Below are 19,804 nucleotides of genomic sequence, written 5' to 3' on the forward strand. Positions count from 1 at the left end.
ATTTGGCTTCTCAGGGGTCCCCAGTTCAGTCTGTGCTTGCACTACTCCTCAGGCTTTCCCCACCCTTTAAGTCCTCTTTCTCCAATGACCAGCGTTTACATCAAGCAGACTGTGCAAAGCAAAGTATGGAAAGCCTCGTCTCTGGCAGCATGGGCAGAGAGTGGCTTCCATCCTGCTGCAGCATAGTCAGCAACAGCTATCACTTAGATCACTCTGGGTAACTCTGTAGTGCACATGCTTAAAGGAACAACACAAAACTAAAAACAATTCCCCCTCCTAAAAAAAAAACCTCCCACCCTCCCTCTCCATAAAACCCACCCCCAAAAATATTACTTGAGATTCATTTATATGAATTATTAACCATCATGGACAAACATATAACTCTAGCTCTAGCTAGAAAAATAACACAAAAGGAGAAAAAAAAGCTCTTCTCACATAAACTCTCTCCTTATGTCTAAAGAGAGTGACTATGAATATATGAGGGTGAAAAAGGCTTGGGAACCTCTTTCAGGGAGCTAAAGTACATTTTGCCACAGTAGAGCAGGATGAAAATCAAAGAGGATAGGGCTGAGAGAAAGCAAGAAGGTCCAAATTTAACTCTCTTCAGCAAACTGTTACCAGTTACCAGTGCAATGATGAGATTACACCAATACCAGAGAAAGCAGGAATTAAGAGACAAATATGCGAAGAGGGGTGGAGAAGGAAAGCATATGTGCAAGTAAACTACTCTTCCGTACAGTAATGCATATTTTTCAGAGTGGATCAAGAGCAGAATTTCTCAACACCTGCAGCTGGATATTTCTAACACAACTGAAGAGCAATTCTCTGGACAGCTCTTCCTCATGCTGGTTGTATCATTTGAGACCTACAACAAGGTGCAGTGGCAATATGGAAATTTTCAGAAAAAATAATAAGGTCTGTATTGCTTCTCTGTTCATGTTTTACCCTAGCTGTCACTGGGTCTGTGAACTAAATATATTTAAGGCTACAGAGAAGCAGCCATCAATATTTAAGGCTACTTCCTTTTGGTAGGGTAGTTTCCCTGTGCTGGTCCAATAGTGCCAGCCATATGGACAAACCTCTGAGTGCATACAAACTGACAGAAGATCTCCTTGAAATAACATTACTGCTGCTAGTCAGTATATGCTTACAGCAGCCTCCAAACACTACACACTAGAGTAATGGACAGACTGCTTGTACAGTGTACATATCAGACTAGATGCTAATTATTTTCCCTGTCAAATCCTGAAGCAAAATTATCAGATGCCTGGGATCTAAGCCTTCCTGATCAACCACATTATATAGTAAGAGAAAAGAAAACCAAAATAAAATAAACATCCATCATGAAACTACTAAACACATATACATTAGCATTGTAGAAGAATGATACTTGTGCCATATTCCATGGATTTTGGCTTCCTGCTGGCTCATGGGCACTGAGAACACTGAACTGAAGGCAGGCAGTGGCAGAATAGCCACCAGCAACCCCAAGAAGGTTTCTTTTTCAGACTGTTCTACTGATTTTTTTTTTAATTGATGGCAATGACAAAGAACAACTTCTTGTGAGAGAGCTGCAAGTGGTGCCCAGTGGAATGGCTGAAGAGGTCAGATTTCTTTGTGATTTTCTCTTATGCAGGGTGCAATGAAATAAACAGTAACCAATTAATAAAACAAGTAACCTGATGGAACCAAACTACTTGAATGCTTTTCATCACTAAAAATGTGGAGAAATTGAGCATCTCTGCTCTAAAAGATACCCCAGGTATGTTTAGTCATCAATCCCAGGCATCATTTTAACTAGCAGCCAAAATGTCACTCCTGCACTCTACCATCCACTACTACACAGGGCAGAGGAAGCCGTCAGTCTAATACCTGCCTCCCTTGCACAGAGGTCACCGGTGCGGGGAACCAGCAGCAAGCTTTACCAAACACACCCACATTCTGGCTTTCCTTCAACAGTGTTGGACAAGAGCTCCCTGCCTCACGAGGCAGGCAGCAGCAAAGAAGAGTCCGTAAAAACACCCAAACTTGAAGACGAGTATCAGAAAGTCAGAGTCCTCACATCCGGCCGGCGGTGTGCAACGTCTCGCCCCCGAACCAGTGTTTGTTCAGTGCTCCCTGCAGACTGGATGTGGCCTGAAACAGGCGGGCGAAGCTCACCTCTGCCCAGTGTGGTTCCTATTCACCTCCGTGTTTAAGGCCAAGTTGTGTAGGAAGAGAAAAAGCTGCCACCACACTTGATTTCTGTTCTGCTGATGCTGTAGAGAAGAACAGTTAAAGCAAGGTTATTTATATTTCTAAAATTGCAACATACCACTTCTCTTTTCCAATAACAACTCAGTTACACTTTTCAAGAGCAGACACTTTAATCCCATCAGCATAACAAGGGGGTGCAGCAAGGGATGAGGGGAGAGAGGGAAATGATAAGTTCTCCAGAAATAATTGTAGCTCTAACATTACAAAAAGAAAAGAGCAGACCCTTTATGCATTGTGCACAAGAGGATTAAACTTTTTTTTTTGCTTGTAGGATTTCGCAGAGTTTAGCCAAGTGCTGTTTTTAATCAGATTGGCTTCTGAGCCTTTCAAAAGCCCCAGCTGCATGAACAAACAACCTTTTTTTTTTTTTTTTTTTTTTTGAAAAAAAGCCCCCCTTCACCCCAAAAGTAAAAAAAAAGAAAAAATATAACTGGTGATCCATCTGTAAGTGATTTGACACCGTGAAGGTCAAAGGGTTAATCTTCAATTTAAACCACACTGCTGAGACAGCAAAACTCTGATTTCATCTAGTACAAGAAAACACATTCGTGCACACACACACTCCCCCACCCTCCCCCCACCACATTTTCCTTCCCAGCATCTCCAAGATAATACTGCCCTTTTTATAGCCACTTTTGACAGTAAGCCATAAATAATCAGCCTTGGAGCCCTTTCCTACTGACTGGAGCCAATTAAACCTTAAGCAAGAACATACTTGAAAACACACAAAAAACCAAAACCAAGAGGTTATTTCAGGTCCCATTGTCAAGGAAGAAACATGGGAGTTGAGTTTCAGGGGGACACCAGACTACATAATGCAGCTTTGGGACAGGGACGCTGTTCCTCCTTTTGTTATATGTAATCACCCCTGCAAAAGTGGCTCCGATTATACCCCCACCTTCCTGCACTTTAATGGCATCTCATACAAACAGGTGGGTTTCTCCTTACATTGCCCAGTCTGGGATACTATTTCACCTCAATAACCAACTCTCTATTAGAAGTCAGTCTTCATTTTCTCATCCAGAATTCCATATTTGCTAAGCAGGCATGATCATTTCTGGAAAACAAAACAAACCAGCCCAAATCTCCACCCCCTACCCCCCTCCCCAATCCCCAGCAGATGAGGAAACAGAAGATTGGCTTCCCACAACTTTGCCTCAGTACACAGGAGTTCATGAAAGAGCACTGAAGCACATTATATGAACAAGATGTTTCAACTCAGATTAGCCCAACAGGGCAGAACAACACAGTTGCAAGGCATTTTTTGCATAATCACAAATAAGAGAGTTGCAACTGGAGTTGGTGCATTGGAGATGTGTCAATAGACAGCTCTTCAAAGCCCTTGCAGATAGCTATTAAATAATGTTTGTATTCCAGTGTGAGTATATCTGTGCCATTTGAATCTCAAGCACACACAAAACAGGCTTCAGAAAACCTGTATTCATCTTGCATCTTAGCAGTGGGTCATTATTCTTGCCCTTAAGACTTAACAAGAAGAAATGGGTTTGGAAAAGTTCACACAGATCCCAGTACACATTTTAAGAGCACTGTATTTGTAGCATAACCTGTAAGCAGTAGCTCTAGAGCCTGCTATTATTTATTTCAAAGTAACTAGTCCTGGGTTCAGTCCTTACTGATTGCACTGGCATTGCTAGGTTTACAGGTGAAAACAATCTTTTATTAACTGTCCTGTAGGACCTGGTTATAAACCACTAATTTGGTCTCAAAAAAAAAAAAAAAACAAACCCAAAGTTTTTGTTTTGTTACTCGCATCTCAGTTTGACCAGGTTTGCCCTTCCTCATCAAACTCCAGAGATTCTTAGCACCCTCCTCCATACAGCCACACTCCTAAAACTGCTCAGACTGCACAGGGAACCACAATGTCCCCATGACATCTAGGTACCATGTTTTTATCAAGCTATTACAGCTTAGACAGATTCCTTGAACAGAGAATTTTGGGTAAGACCTCAATGAAGTGGCATGCAAGAACAAAGTGGTCTTTTGCAGTTTCCACAAGCAAGGAACTATGCTAGGAGAGCACAGTGGACAAATATATTGCAGATGCTCTGAAGACAATCTGCTTTGTTAGATTATTTTATTCTATTGGCAGCCAAGAGGGTAAAAATTGTCTTATAGAGACTTAGTAAGGGAAAGGCAAAAGGATGTTTAAAACTTGGTACAGAAATCCTAAGCTTGAAATACATCTCAGCTTCATTGGTGTACCCTCTCTAATGGAAACTCTCTTGGAATTTTTATGAAGTGGGTTACACTTGGGGGCACATAAGAGGAGTCCTTATCTGGCATGTACAGTTTTAATATTGCACACTGTTGGGAGTGTGAAATAGTTCTTACATAAACACATGTAAGAACTCTCATATTATTGTCCTCTTTCATGTAGGAAGCTGCTTTGTGCTTCTCATACAATAACAGGTTTCTAATTATTCTGGCTCCTCAAGTTTTATACCTCACCTCAGGAGAAAAGGATTACCTGCTCTTTCCAGTGATAGGTACGGGAGGCCATGTTCTGAAAAAAACAGTGGAAGGACTGAGACTGAGCTCATAAACTTTTTTTTTTTTTTTTTTTTTTTTAAGGGGGAACTTTTTGAGGAAGGTATTGAGTTTTGGTTTTATCTGGTAAATAAGAGTTTTAGAACTGCACTTTATGATGGTTTACAGGCCTGCAAGAGAATCAGTGGAATGCGATAAGGCAAATACTGAGAAAAACTCTAATATGTATTTTACATTATATTCTATTGTGTTTATTTCACTGCCTCTTGAAGTCACTTTTTGGTACAGCATTTTTGTCCTTTTCCAATTAAAGTTGTTTCCTGTGTTTGCCTACAGGCAAATACACTCAAGGAGATTTCCATGCAAGAGCAGAATAGGAAATATTTTTTACCCTTGGTTCTCCTTGCTTATAAGAAGCATAACATCTCAACTACACTGAGGGCAGCCGTCCAGGTTTTATTCCTAGACTTAAGGCTTGTTTTTATTTCCCTAGGTCTGTATTCAGCCAGCATTTTCTTCCATGGTGGTGTGGTCCCACACACACTTTCACTGGCCCATGTACTGGAGCAGCTCACTCACAATGTCCTCTCTCCACCACAGTGCTGGAAAGTGAACTAGAGCAGCACAGTGATCAAGGCCAGAACTAATCTGATAAAGAAGTTGCCCTTACTGTTTAACATCTCATCCTAAACCATCCTAAACTATCTGATCCATGGCATTGTGTACTCAGACTGATGCTTGATCCAGGACAACAGAAAGAGGACCAAGCTGGGACTACATGCTTCAGCAGCAAGCCCAGCTAATGGGGTTTGTAGTTATAGCTTCACTTCTGGGCTGATCAGTGGTACTTTCTGTGGTACTAGTTCAGCATGGGACAAGAGCCACAGAATGGAACGGCAGATATTATTTGCAGTAAACAATTTATGGAAAGAACTAAAAAATGTCCCTTTCACAAATTTCTGTGTCTTTTCCCTCAGATATGCTTCAGCTGAGACCAAAATTCTTAAATATTTCAAGATTGAGGGGTTTTTGGTATGGTATAATTTAGCTGTCAGGATGGACAGAAAACCCAGAAGAGTGATTCCATGAACTTGGCATATATTTTTTTTTAATGTGATATATTTTGAGACATTTTTCTAAGAGTCATAACTATTGTGACACTGGTGTATCATTTCCCTAAGCTTCACAAGGGTGATTTGCCCTTTATCAAAATAACTCAATCCTCAGAGTCACTACTGCACAAAAACAGCAGGGATGAACACTTTGCCACCTCCATGTGGGAGCAACAAAATAACCCTTTTGAGGCTTCCCTCCCAAGAAGGAAAGAAGCCCCTTTTGCCCTCTACACTAACTGTAACTAAAGAAGAGTAGACTTGTGAATACAGTAAGTCAACACAAAGCTGGAAACACATAAAACCATTTCCTATTGCAGCTGCTGCTTTTTAAAGGGGATATCCTTAAGAGACTGTCTGTCTGAAATGTTAGCATGAATGCTTCAATGAGTCACAAGAAAAGGCCATTTTACAGGAAAAGTGTTCTCTGCAGCAACAGTACATTAGTGAAGCCTCTTCCATGAACTGTGCTGAACCAAAAGCCAGACTACTTGTAAACAAACACAAAAAAAAAAAAAAAAAAAAACCAAACATGTAAGACTTTTACTGGAAGCAAATGAAAGAGGAACATGACTGACCCAACACTTAGTTCTTCCCCATAATTAATTCCTAATACATGTTTCACACTGTAAGCATACAGATATATATCTGGCAAATAGCACCCCAGATGTCAAAACCTTTTGTACTCTTACCAAGCCCTTGCACAGGGTGATCAAAGGGAAGATCAGGACAGGTGATACACTTCAAAGAAAATGTTGTCCCTTTGACACAGCCCCTTGAATCCACGAGCATAAATGTTTAACAGATTAATAAGACTCATTTTTACACTTGATATACATGTGCCATTAACATCCCTGTTTAAAAAAGTAAATATGCTTGTCATATACACATGTTGTATGTGGGTCTGTCTGGTACACTCTGTCTACCCTCTTGATCTCATGGGCAGCTTCTGACTTTGCTTCATAGCTTCCAGACAATTAATGGTCATATTCTGATCCCATCTTAACTAGAAGGATTAATATGGCCATAAATGGTGCTGTGAGAGCAAAAGAAGAATAATGGTATATGTATACCTAAAAAAACATTATTCTTCCTTTAATGACTAATACAAGTATTAGCAACAAGTTGTTGGGACTGTATTTATTCACTGAATACAAAAATACTTGCACACCAAGAGCAGTTGCTGACTCATCGCTGAAGGCTGTTTTGGCTGCCAGGTGGCTGGAGGCATATTGTGCTACCACAAAATATGCTTTAGCTAAGAAAGACTAGAAAGTCACAGTCCCCAAGGCAACAGAGGTTACAGAAGGTGTCCCCTACTGGAGAGAGAAATGCAGACCATTGGAAGTCAAATACAAATCTTTCCAGCTGTGATTCCTAATGACCAAAGTATAATGCATGTGTAGAACGAGCAGAGTAAAAAAGAAGGCAGTAACAGAGGAAAAAAATGAAAGAGGAGCTCAGCCACATGGTTTCTCATGGTAACACAACAAAGAGGATGAGAGACCTTCCTCAGGAAACTCTATCCTTCTGTCATGCAATGACTCTTACAAGGGACTAAACGTGTAGTAAGAGGAGGAGTCATCCCAAATATTGTTTCCTTTCTCATGAGCCTCCATCAGACTTCGCAACAAGATAAGCAACACGTGTGTTTACGGAGAGAGGACAATACTGGGCAAAGCCGAAAGGATGCAGGGGACCCCCAAAACCCATGTATGGGCTGCCCAGCCCAAGGATGGGAGAGAGCAGAGACTGGGGCACTGGCTCTGAGCAGCAAACAACGACGGCTCTTGCTCCAAACCTGCTGCCGGCGCAGCTGCGCAGGTGAGCCCTTTCTCAGCTTTCTCGGCGTTTAAAAACAAACACGCAGCCACTCGCGCCTTCCTCTCCAGAGCGGGCAGGAAGGGGAAGCAGACAGCCGCCATGGCAACAGCCAGCTGACGGCAACCTGGGAAGGGCAACCACCGGCCACCGCGTTCCCAGGCCCTCGGCCTTCCCCTCCTTCCCCATCCCGAGGGGCACGCTGGCTTATTTTCCACAAATACGGTAAATAAAGATCCCGCATTTCCACAGAACTGCGCTTGATACCACTCTGTACCTGCGGCACGGGGTCCGGGACCCCGTGGGTTCACCCCCGTGGGCTCACCCCTATGCTGTGGGGGAGGGGGGGGGGGGGTGGGTGTGGGTGTGAGTGTGTGTGGGTGAGAGTGCTGGAAGAGATGCCCGGGAGAGGACACCCTGCACCGCCTAGCCACAGCCGGCAGCTGCAAGAATTTTTGACCCTTTTAGGGGTTTATTGACTGAACCTGCGTGTGATGGGGCAGAGCTGTTCCACAGCTCCCGGTGTCCATCGCCTGCTCTGAGCGGGCCGCGGGACCTGCTGACCTGTGTTTGGCATCTGTTCCTTCACCAGCAGAAGGGAGGTGCTCCCAAAACTGCTCACTGCTACGGAGACCCCCCCTAGTGATTAAAGTCTGCCTCGGGGTTTGCTTAAAATAACACTTTAAAAGTTTTTACAGGAAAAATATCCTGGCGTGGGGGGGAAGGGGTGGGTCCGGGCTGCCCGGCTGCGCGGGGAGGCGGCGGGAGGGCAGGTGCAGGGCTGGAGCCTGCGGGCAGCGCAAACTTTCGTCAGCAGCGCCGATGAGTCAGAGGCTAAATTTAGCGAGCGATATAAACACAGCCGCCGAGCGCAAACACGGCCCGGCCGGGCCCTCGCACGCACCGCCCGCTCCTCCTCGCCCGCCGGCCGGCCCCGCTTGCCCTCGGGGGGCTCCAGCCCCATTGCCAGCACGCCCTCGGCTCTGGCTCCCATCACGGAAAACTTAACTGAGGTTAACAGGAGTTGCCTCACTGCTTGTTTTTGGATTGCTGTTTTTTTCTGCCGTGGTCCGGTCCTCGGAAGGATTCCTTTTCAATTGGCGAGGCAGCTACTGAGGACAAACAAACAAACAAACAAAAACCCCAACATCTGAACGGAGACTATAAAGGCTGGCAGGACATTCCTCCTCAGTGGCTTGAAACAAAAGAGAACTCTGCATTTGGGCACTTGCTTTCCTGCCTTTCCACCATAAAATTTAATTGAGTAAAATACAAACATGCACACTCCTCACCGTAAATAATCAGTCCAAACATCTCATCATCCCCCCAGAGATGGCACTATCTTAATAAGATCAACCAACCTAGGTGGAGGACTGGAGGCAGAACAACTAGGTTCCTATCAGCAATCCTGTATGATCTCAGTCAAGTTATAACCTGCATTTTCTACTCTCCCACAATAAAAAATAAGTGGGGCATTACCACAATTATTTCTTAATTGAAAAGTAATTTCTCAGCTGTCATACTGCTACAAGCAGAAAGCATGAACCACTGTCACAGTGCTGCGAGAAGAAGAACCTGCAGAGATTGAAGGGGTTGTACAGGAGAGACAGCGCCACTGAACACTGATGTTGGAAACATTGCAGAACAATTCACCTGCACTGTCTCAAAGAACTGTTTTGTGCTCTTTATTCTGGACAATCTTGGTCTTTTGAGGTTGTGGCTCCACCACCTCAAGACAGTCCTGTGTCCAGTGGGATTCATGGCACACAGTTGCACAGAGCTTGCACGGCTCTCCTGCCACCCAGCTCCCTTATCCTCTGCCCACTTTCTCTACCAGAGCTAGGCAGAAGTTTTGCTTTTTAACATTATCCCCTATTTTAAGCAGGAACTTACATGTAGTATGTTTAAATCTTTTGTCAGCTGAAAGCATAGAAGAGGCTAGATTAGGATGGCTTAGAAGTTTTGTGGGTTTTATTAAACTGATATACAGTGATTATATGTGACTTGCATCAAGAGTTTGTATAGCCCAGCCTCCAGCAGCAGCCTTACATGGTTGCCTGAGGAAAAGCTAAGGACAAGTACATGCAATAGCTTCCACTAGTACTCTCCTTCAGCATTTAACTAGTTTGAGCTTAGGATTTCCTGAGTCAGATCTGGTTTCTGTTTATTTAATGTCTGCTTCAATGGCCATAAACTTGTCTCAGTTCCCCTTGAACCCAGATAAAGCACTGGGATGCACAATATGCCTTGACAAGGAGCTCCACAGCTTTCACCTGTTGCATGAAAAATGACCTCATTTACTTTGAGCTGGCTCCCACTAGTTTGACTTGATTTTGCCTAGTTCTTGTACTGGGAGAAATTAGTCTATTCATCTCCTTTATGTCACTTTTGATTTCTGTTTAATATTGCTTCTCTCTTGGTTTGTATCTTTTTTTAGGCTTAGCAGTCCTAGCCCATTTTTTCATATGGAAGTTCTATTATCTGTCTTGCCCTCCTCTGAACCTTTTCCAGTTCTGCTGCATCATTTTTGGATGAAGAAAACCAGAACTTCATATAACATTCAAGATATGGTAGAAACACGAATTCATACAGTGGCATAATTACGTTCTTATTCTCAGTGTCTTAACATACCAAAGAATACCATTTCAGACTAGATGTGAAATGTTTCTGTTAACCTACATATCAAGTAATCAGCTCCACGGGCAGCAGGATTTCAAAACAGGTGCTAGGCAAGGGGCAGCAAGTTGTTGTATCATTTGTATGTATGGGGAAGGTACACTTCCAAGCCCACCTCTTCCTTCATTTGTCAAAAGAAAGGGAAAAAAAAAAAAAGAAAAAAAGAAAATCTGTGTCCACCTCCTTATATCAAATTTCTGACTCCATTGACCATAAGAATGGCCCCTTCCTTTCTTCAAGCCTAGGATTCCAATTCCATAGCTGAAAGAACTTTGTTTTACATCTCAGGCTTCCCAAACTCACACCCACCTGACCCCCTGCCCTTTAAACTGGGCTCACTCACTTCAGGAGTTCTGTCCCTCTCCATGTTTGTGCATCCTCAGCTGGAGATTTGAGTCCTGCACCAGTGGGCAATGCACAGAAAGCAGCGCTGAAGAGGTGGCCCACTGCTGTGCACAGAGCAGCAATGACCAGCCAGCAGGAAAGATCCTGAAACACACTGACCTACTCAAGAAACAAATGAACAAAAACACGTACCCCAGGTCTCAAAGAAACTGTAGGTACAAGTGAAGTACGGAGCTGCTGGTGCTACAGGCTTAGCTGCAGGACAGTCTGAATCTCTGCATTATTATTGGGAAGCTTTCCCGAATGTTTCTCGTAAAATATAAGTTTATCATAAAGAACAGATTCCTGCAAACAATTCCAGTGTAAAAAAACTCCAACTGTTAAAAATGCCCTGAATGTCCTTAATAATGAAAAAAGCCTGATGGAGTTTGGGATAAATGATGCACATGTAGTACCATGTACCCATTCTCTCACACCAATAAGTTTCCGACAAGCAATGCAGGCTCCCTGTTGCATAAGTAGAAGTGTCTCAGAGGAGGCCTTGATAACTCTTATGAGACAGACAGGAAGAAGTATGCAAAACATAACACGTTTCACTTTCAAAGGAAAATAACATTTCCTTCTGGACATTTTCAGTGTCATTAGCTTGAAGCAAATAGGTACATGCCTAGCTGTCTGCCCACAGGCAGTGTAGATGCAGGCATTTGTGTTCCATGGGCTGCAGAACTCTGTTGCAGTGATGGTAAGACTTGCTGAACCAACTGGGGAATTTAGAGAAACAAAGTTTTCTACAGCTAGATCCACAGAGGCTTTTTGAGCATGGTCAGCATATCTAAATCAACTGCAGGATTCCTGATGTGTTGGAAAGGGACTTTGTTGTTGTTTGTAATGCACTTATTTACTCAAGAAAGCTCAGTTCTGATTCAGCATCTGGTTCTCATTGAGGCTCAGCTTTTTTTAAACTGAGCTTTCCAGATGGGTTGACTGAAGCACAAGGAGGTCAAGAGACTTGTCTGAGGTCATACAGCAAGTCAGTGGCTCTGCTTGGACCTGAGCCCAGAACTGTTCAAGGCTACCACTCCTTGGCTCTTAAAGAGACAATTTTATCCCCTGTGAAGTGATCTTATCTCCATGAAGAAGAAATACGATAAAAGCAGTCCCCTCAAAGCTGCAGCCTGCTTAAAAAGAGTTATTTTATTTGGAAAAAGCTATAGCGTTCCAGTGCCTCTTTGGAGCCCATCAAACTGAAGGGGTGTGATACTGACATACACTGTCATCCACCCCAGCCTGGATAATCCCGTGCTCCTCTGGGGCGGCTTTGCTGCTGCCACCATTCCTGGTTGTGTACTCACATCCCATCTAACAACCCCTCATGTCATAGAACACACTCTCAGCACAGGTCAGAGCTCTTCCTCAAGGCAAGGAAACCCTAGTTTGTGCTCTGAAGCAGAGCACAGGCACTTGTTGCCACAGCCTGGACATGTGGGGTATGGGAAGCACATCCCAGCCAACCAACCAGCAGGTCCCATAAGCTGAGCTATGTTCTCCATAACCTCAGAGCACGCTCTTGAAGTTCAGCCACAGGCTGGGCTACAGCAGCAGTTCACTGACTCCATAGCAAAGACACACTTGCTTCAAACTGAGGGGGAGGTGGCAGGTACTGGCTTGGCTCTTGCAGAAAGCATGGCTTGGCTCTACCTTTGTTTTCCAGGAGCAGGGTGAAAAAAATAAAACAGGGAAGTTTGCTAGAAGCTACACAACCTCAATCAAGTAAGAGACAGTAAAGAACTCAAGAAAACATAGATGGGTTTCACATGTCATTCTACAGAGCCCTTGCAATCGAGATCAACCTCTAGCAGGCTCTGCTACTTAGGAACACAAAGTGTTGATCAAGTCTTCTTACAAGAAATTCAGCATCTTAAGGAGATGAAAGACATGGAGTTCTAGGGAATGTTGTGTTATTGCTCTAGCACTGTTCTAAGGATGAAATAGCCAGGTTTAAAATTACTGTTTTCTGTTTAACATATTAATAGGAAATGAAACTCTGAAAGTGATTTTCATGCCAAAAGCAAGCATAGGTGCAGCCAATTTTCTTTTTCTTACTAGATGCATACCCAAAAATATTTTGTATAGCCAAGAACTACAGAATAAATACCATTTAGCTCCAGAAGCCCAGAGAAGAGATAACAGTGACTCTCCAGGGCTCCAGTGTAGGATGGGGTTAGACCGTGCATGCAGCAGGGTCCAATGACAATTCAGTGATGTCAGCTTCAGCAGCAATCGCCTGCTCAGTTTCTCTCTCAGCCAGGCATGTACATTGACCAGCAGCCTTTGTGTCAACACAGCCTTGCTGCTGCAGCAGCAGAATGGGGGCCATACCTGAACTGCTGGAGAGTCTCACAGAAGTCAAGAGCCATGAGAAGGCAGCTCTTGAGCTAGCTGGATGCACCATTCCAATGGTAAAAGCTTTTCCTAACTTCCACTGAAAGGGCACACACATTTTCTTTTCACAGGTTCGCAGATAAATGTTTTGTAGGCTCTGAAAACAGGCACAGCTTGTTGAAAACCAAGCTTGCTCTCTCTCAGGACTTCACAAGACCACACTGGTGTGACTAACTTTGTGGTATTCTAAATCTGATTCAAGACACCACTCTAGAAAGTTGGTTTTGACCAAATGTTTGAGACAAGCTGAAATGGGGTTTTCAAATCAGGGGTTAGTTTCACAGCAAGATAAACGACAGCCCAGTTTTCCATGCCTCAGAGACTGCCCCTTCCAAACCACAGCACATTGTGAACTGCTCACATGTCTCCAGGGGCAGACCGCCTGCTCCTTCAGCAACGGGCTGGGCAGAGTCATTGCACATAGGACAGAGGGGGGTCTCCACAGGGGATTCATGCCAAAAGCCAAAGGAAATCCTCCGTGCAGGACTGGGAGGGAAGGGATTGGGCACGACAACAAAACACTCCACAAGGATCAGTCCTTTGGACACCAATATGTGGTTCAATACTCAGTTTCTCTGACAAACAAGAAAGAATCCCTTAGCAGATCCAAATGCCAAGGCCTATCCCAGGGTCAGGCTGTGGATAACCACTGGCTGAACTACTCTGTTCTCGGGTTAAGTTTTCGAGTTGGTTTGGGTATTGGTTTTTTTTTCCCCGTTTTGTTTTCAAATTTAAATGGCTGAAGGCCCCCCCTCCCGTCCCCTTTACAACTTGTTGCTGTTCCAGTTCAAACAAAGAGCGCGGAGCCCCTCCTCTGGCAGGCCCCGGGGGCCGGGCCGGGCCGCGCCGCCCAGCACAGCCGGACGCCTTTGTTTACTACGGCTCCACACGCCGGGCTGGCCGCCGGCCGGAGCTGCGCGGCCGGGCCCGCACCGGGAGCCGCGGCCGGGCACCGGCAGCCCGACCCCGCCTGCCCTAGTGAGGCCGGGGCCGGTGGGCGCTCCCGGACGAGTTTCCAAGGCATGGGCATCAGATAGGGACACTCCCCCCAGATGAAAGGGGTCAGGTTACAACCAGTTCCACCAGTTCAGTGCAGGGCTCCTCTGCCAAGCTGGTTAAACCTTCCCTTTCCTGTGAGACAGCCTGGCGAGAGAGCGGGGCCTGCAGCTAACGCTGGCGAAAAGGCGCCACCGGGGAAAACCCCATTCAACCACAAACAACACGTTAAAAATCTCGTGGTAGCTCTTTATTCCTGCAGTTTGCTAAATGACATTCATAGCCCCATCTACATTTCTACAGGCTAATCTTCATTTTCCTTCTTTAATCAACCACCTATTAGGAGATGAGGAGTCCCAGAATTTCCTCATCTCTCAGGTGACACAGAGAGGACCAAGCCTTTGCTAAACCACAAGCCACACTCTGATCAGGACAGAGATCCTCACTTACCTTTGAGAAGGGCTGCAAACGATCCCATAGTTAACAGAGGACAAACTCACTTGGAGTAGGATAAACTTTCTGTCCCTTTCTGAAGTCACCAAAATTTCTTCATATACAAGCAGATACACACCCTCCTTGCTGGGCTTGCATAGAAGCGGCAAACTGCTGCCTACTGCCAAGCTTCTGCCACCTCTGACCATCTCTGCATGGGCTGAGATTTCCATTTTATCTCTACTCGAAGAGGAAGGAGGGCAAGGAGGAAAGAAAGAATCAAGGGTTCTGGGGGTGATGGTTATTTTGTTTCTTTGAACAGCAGTGTTTGGGGTTTGGTTTTGTTTTTTTCTTTTTGTTTTGTTTTTTTTTTTTTTTTTAAGAAACCAAGAATCTGGAGTGTGTTTTTCAGACCTGATAGCATCTTAGAGGTGTATTTTGTGGTGAGGAAGTTAGTCACAAGTCTGCGACACTAGCTACAACTGTCTTACTAGTAGCTGCTAGCAAGTCTAGTATGATCTAAATATTCTTTACAACATTACATAGAACTACCGTTAGACAACAAGGACTGTTAGAACAGACTCTAGGCTTGTTATCTCCAAGACAAGGAGCCAACATAAGCCACTGATGGCTACATGTTCCACAGAAGAGAAAGTGCTGGTGGTGAGGAGAATGGAGAAGAGTAAAAGCTGTAATAAAAAGCAAGAGGAAGATCCCTGGGAAAAGCCTCAAACCCCACTGCTGATGAACAGGAAGAGCTGGAATAGCAGCAGCTAACACAGAAGAGCTCCCTTCCTGGGCAGTAAATGCTCATATTCATATTCCCTCATATTCTCTTCCTTTCACCTGCCAGTCTTTAGGAAGAGCAAACAATCTAGCATAAGCAAAATCCATCAGGATACTCCTGCCATTTTATCACTGTTGGCAGTCTGCTGTCTTGAACAAGAGTTCACTTAGCTGATGCCTGGAGCCAGTCTTCAGAGTAGCACTCTTGCACAGGTAAACCCCCACTTTCCCCTCCAGAGACACCCTACCCTCTGTATGTGGAGCCGGTGGAACTGGTCGGCAATGCACTGCAACTTCCGTGCAATCTGCACCTCAGCACGTGCTTCCCGCTGACCTTCCTGAGGTTCCTCCTGGAGGTGCGGATCCAACACAAAGCCAGCTGGAGGGACATGTAAACGGTAACCAGCACTCCCTACAAAACACATCAGAAGAGTCATTCTTCCAGTGCAAAAATTATCTTTTCTGTTCAGTACACTTCATGGAGGAAAGAGCTGTACATAGTCCTAAAAGTCTAGTTCCTGAAGGCCAAACAATGACTGTATACTGTAACACAGTGCAGTAAAAGATTTTCCCAGCTTTCAAATAAACTTATATTGATTAAACAGAGCATTGTGTTGATTCCCATAGTCAAATGAGTGGCAGGATCTTAAAATGTATTCCTTTTGCTTGTTTACAGCTCAGCCAAGCACTGTAGCTTGGGGTTTTTTAAATGACAGTTTTGCAGTTTTACAGAATCTCTGCCTCAAGTTGTCTCCCCTCAAAGGTACAAGTATCTTTTGTGTCAGTCTTTTCTCAGTTTTCTGTCATTTAGTGATTTTAGTGATTTGATTTAAAGCTGAATTGGATACACAAAGCTGAGTGTATCCAAAACCCATCAGTTACTAGTAAAATACTGGATGGACATTCTACTTATTCAGCAACTTTAAATCCAGTGAAAAGCCTAAAAGCTGTAACTTTTTGCATCTTCTTCTCTCCACTGAAAACTTCTAGGAGTTTCCACTTCCTATGTGGATGAGACAGACCATTGGTAGTTAAAAATGTAGGCAAATTGTAGGATATGAAGTACAGTGAACATTTAGACATCTAGCAGTAAAATCAATTGTGATAGAATAAAGCCAAAAAGAGCGAGAGGGAATATCAAAGACAGCAGAAGCAATGAGCAAGTGTCTGGTTCCTGCAGTGGACAAGCAAGGGTAAGAAATTAGAAGTTGTCTTTCTTGAGGGAGTAGGACTAAAGCAAAATAATTTCAGTCCTTTAATAAAATGCCCTAATGAAAGAGACCTTGCTTGATTGGGGAAATGCTAAAGGGACAGTTTCTTTGCTGCAAAGCTAGTGACACTGGAGTGCTCTTACCATAGAAGAGTCTCCTTGGCTCTTCAGTGACTCCACAAGGCAACATAACATCCTGACTGGAAGAGGATGGGCTGAGTGTTTGGGTTGCCTTGTCCTGCTGCTCAGGATGCCTGATACCGGGACCACAGCAGTGTGTGAGGGGGAATAGTTGAAACCTCCCCAGAAGGCAGCTGTAGGACTGGTTCTGTGTGAAAAAGCCAGTTGCAGTCATCTCACTAGGCTGACCTGCAAGTCCAAAGTCATCAGAGTGAAACACGTCATCGTCCAGCCCATCCAGGCTAGAATAGTCCTCTTCCAGGTAGCTGGGACGATCCATTGCTCCTGCAATAAAGGGACATTTGAGGAAACAGCTAAGACACAACAAGAATGTTGTCCAGGAGAGAATGCCCTCTGCTCCAACAATAAAACACAACCGATTTTACCAGACCTTCCCTCTTCCCTGCTTCCCAGTGCTGCCCATCTGCATGGACAGGAGAGGTGAGCAACCTGTGGTGAAAGTCAAGGCTTTGCAGAAAGTCCTCAGGTGCTGGGTCAGAGAGAGACAAAGTTCACACGTGTGTAAGTCCACCCACAGGTCCAATTCCACACCTGCTCACAAGTAGAGAGCCAACCCCCAACCTCAGCACACAGAAACAGAAAAGACGTTTTAAGAAGCAACCCAAATTCTTCTAGCCTCATGACCAGTCAGCTTCTTTGGGGTCTGCTTTGTTTTTGCCTGCCATACTTGGACTTTATGGTATATCCCATTCACTTTTTCCCACCTATTTCTTATTGATGAAGAAAAACTCTTGTAATCATAAGGCTGAAAGGCTAGATTTTTAAGAAACACCAGTGGTTGCAAAACTTAAGAATTGTCAAAGCCACTTCTGTGAAGCTCTCCATTACTTCTCCCTGTGAGGGCCAACTTCCTTTCAACTTCTAATTTCTCCCCTCACGTCTACTTAAGACATGTCCCAAACTTGGCAGTGTAGTCACTTCCTTATCCCTCTTACCCTCAAGCATACATGCACTGTTAGTGCAATGGTTCATCCTACAACTAAAGAAAAACATGGCTGGTGTCAGTGTTTAAAGCAGGATTTCTGTAGCTGCCACCAGTAAACACTCCTGAGCCCTGTTACAGCACAAAGCTGAACAAAGACGACAGAGGGGAAAAACCCCCAAGAACCCTAAATCACTATTTCAGAGCTCTTTGTAAACATAATGCAATTAGAAGCAGTATTACCAAAAATGCCACAAGTCCCTTTACTGTTACCTGTGCATCTAACCCAATTGGAAGACAGACTCCTAAGAGATCCATCTCCAGGATTTCCACCCAGTTCCAAACAAGGCTGTGAAATTCAACTCTTCATGTCTCTTCCTTTGCTCTGGTTTGCGAAGCATTTAACAGAACGGAAGACTAGCAAGAGGAATTTCAGGCCTGAAGGAGACATTAATAATAATTTTATAAGGATGTGTTCAGCGCTGCCCTTGGTGCTCCCATCTCCCCCCAGGTGAGCAGCACTCAGGACACTAGCATGCTAGAGACAACAGGACCAAGCAGTGCAAGAACTGTTTCTTCAGGGCTCTGGCTTGAGGGCACTATGGCTATTTAAGTTGCTGCATCTCAGCAGTTCACTCAACTGAGCCACAACTCCCAAAGAAGTTTCTGCAGAGCAGAACAGGTACCAGCCCCACAGCTGGATGCAGCTCTGCTGGATGACAGTGGCAGAGCACTCATAACATTCTCATCCAAGGCTTAAAGTAGCACACTGAAAGGAGTTATGGGCCCCAAGAGGCAGGCATAGATGATCTCCTTGCCAGCTCTTCTGCTGGATCAGTCACCTGACAGAGAGGCAGGCAGGAATGTATTTTGTCTTTGCAGGAAAGTTTGCCAGACCTCATCTGTCAGCCTCACTGGGACATGGACATTCCTCAAGGAAAGTGCAGCAAAGGTACAAACCCCAAACAAAAGCGGGTTTAAAGAGCAATAATTTTTACTCGACCTCCTGCAATACGGCCCGACCCTTTTGCAGAGCTTTGCAGAGAATGCTGAGGCAGCGCGAAGGACTGCTCGTCCTACAACTCACTGGAACTCCTCCTACAACCTCCAACGCAACTCACGCTGGGAGCCACAGACACCGGACTGCTCGGTCTACGGGTCTTTGCCCGGGCAGCACCCGCGTCTCCGGTGCCGCGTCCCACCCACGGCACTTCCTTGCACAAGCCAGCGGCGACAGCCGCGGGCCGGGGCAGCCGCACGCCCGCGCTGACAGGCGGCGGGCCGGGAGCGGAGGGAGGGCTCAGCGCACACGTGCGTGCCAGCGTCCCAAAACAAAGCTGGCCGGCCTCGCTTCGCCGCCGCTGGCCGCCTTTAACTCTTCCCCTCCCGGACTCTAGCCCCGCAGATGTGCCCCCGGCCAAGAGGTTTAACGCGGCTCCTCCGGGCAGCGCCGTGGAACGAGACTCCCGAGCTCGGCGGGGCGGCCCGGGAGGGGCAGCGCTGGATGTGGAATCAGCCATCGCCTACATCAGCGAATCAGCTGCTTTCTCAGCGCCCACGGAGCTCATTCCTCGCCCGCACCCTCCCTCTTTCTTTCCGCTCCCCAGCAGGCGCGGGACTCCGGGCAGGACTGGCCGGGCTGGGGCTGCCCCGAGGCGAACCCCCTTCCCTGTCACGATCGCGCCTGGCCTCGGCACCGCCCTCACCAGCGACCTGGCACAGAGCGGCCGGCCCCAGTGGCGAAGGCACTTCCCGGGCACTCACCGAGAATCGGGACGGGCGTCCCTCGGGGACGAGGCGTCCCGGGAGGAGCCGCCGCCGCCGCCGCTGCCGCCTCCACACCGCCAAACTGCGGCCGGCGCCGGCGGGCGCGCCGCGAACAGCTGACGGCAGCCCCGCCCCCGCCGCCCCCTCCCCGCCTCCGCCCCGCCCCCGCCCGCCAGCCAATGGGCGGGGGGGGCGGGGCCGGCTCGCGGCAGAGGCGGGGGCGGGGCGGGCCCGCTCCGGCCTGGTCCAGGTGGGAGCAGTGAGGGCTCGGGGCCGGAGAGCTCTCAGCGGGACGCGCTGCTGGCACCTCGGCCTGCAGCTCGGAATGCT

General features: G+C 46.0%; 1 protein-coding gene across 1 annotated transcript; it reads right to left on the reverse strand.

Moving 5' to 3' along the window:
• Positions 1 to 338: 338 nt before the first annotated feature.
• BMF (Bcl2 modifying factor) lies at positions 339 to 19,531 on the reverse strand. The gene is made up of 4 exons (XM_053981559.1): positions 19,472 to 19,531; positions 16,729 to 17,049; positions 15,623 to 15,786; positions 339 to 2,258 (listed from the first exon to the last, which is right to left on the reverse strand). Exons 2-4 carry the CDS (start codon positions 17,042 to 17,044, stop codon positions 2,157 to 2,159), a joined length of 582 nt encoding a protein of 193 aa, XP_053837534.1. The 5' UTR covers positions 17,045 to 17,049; positions 19,472 to 19,531; the 3' UTR covers positions 339 to 2,156.
• Positions 19,532 to 19,804: the final 273 nt, after the last annotated feature.

This window comes from Vidua macroura, chromosome 6, assembly GCF_024509145.1.
Source record: "Vidua macroura isolate BioBank_ID:100142 chromosome 6, ASM2450914v1, whole genome shotgun sequence".
NCBI lineage: Eukaryota > Metazoa > Chordata > Aves > Passeriformes > Viduidae > Vidua > Vidua macroura.

What these genes read in the sequence shown, in the direction of transcription:
- BMF (XM_053981559.1), bottom strand. Translation starts at nt 17,044, where the DNA reads ATGGATCGTCCCAGCTACCTGGAAGAGGACTATTCTAGCCTGGATGGG. An exon ending in GCCAAGGAGACTCTTCTATG is followed by an intron (nt 15,787 to 16,728) that starts GTAAGAGCACTC and finishes TGTGTTTTGTAG; the next exon opens with GGAGTGCTGGTTACCGTTTA. An exon ending in ACCGGCTCCACATACAGAGG is followed by an intron (nt 2,259 to 15,622) that starts GTAGGGTGTCTC and finishes TCTTCTCTACAG; the next exon opens with CATCAGCAGAACAGAAATCA.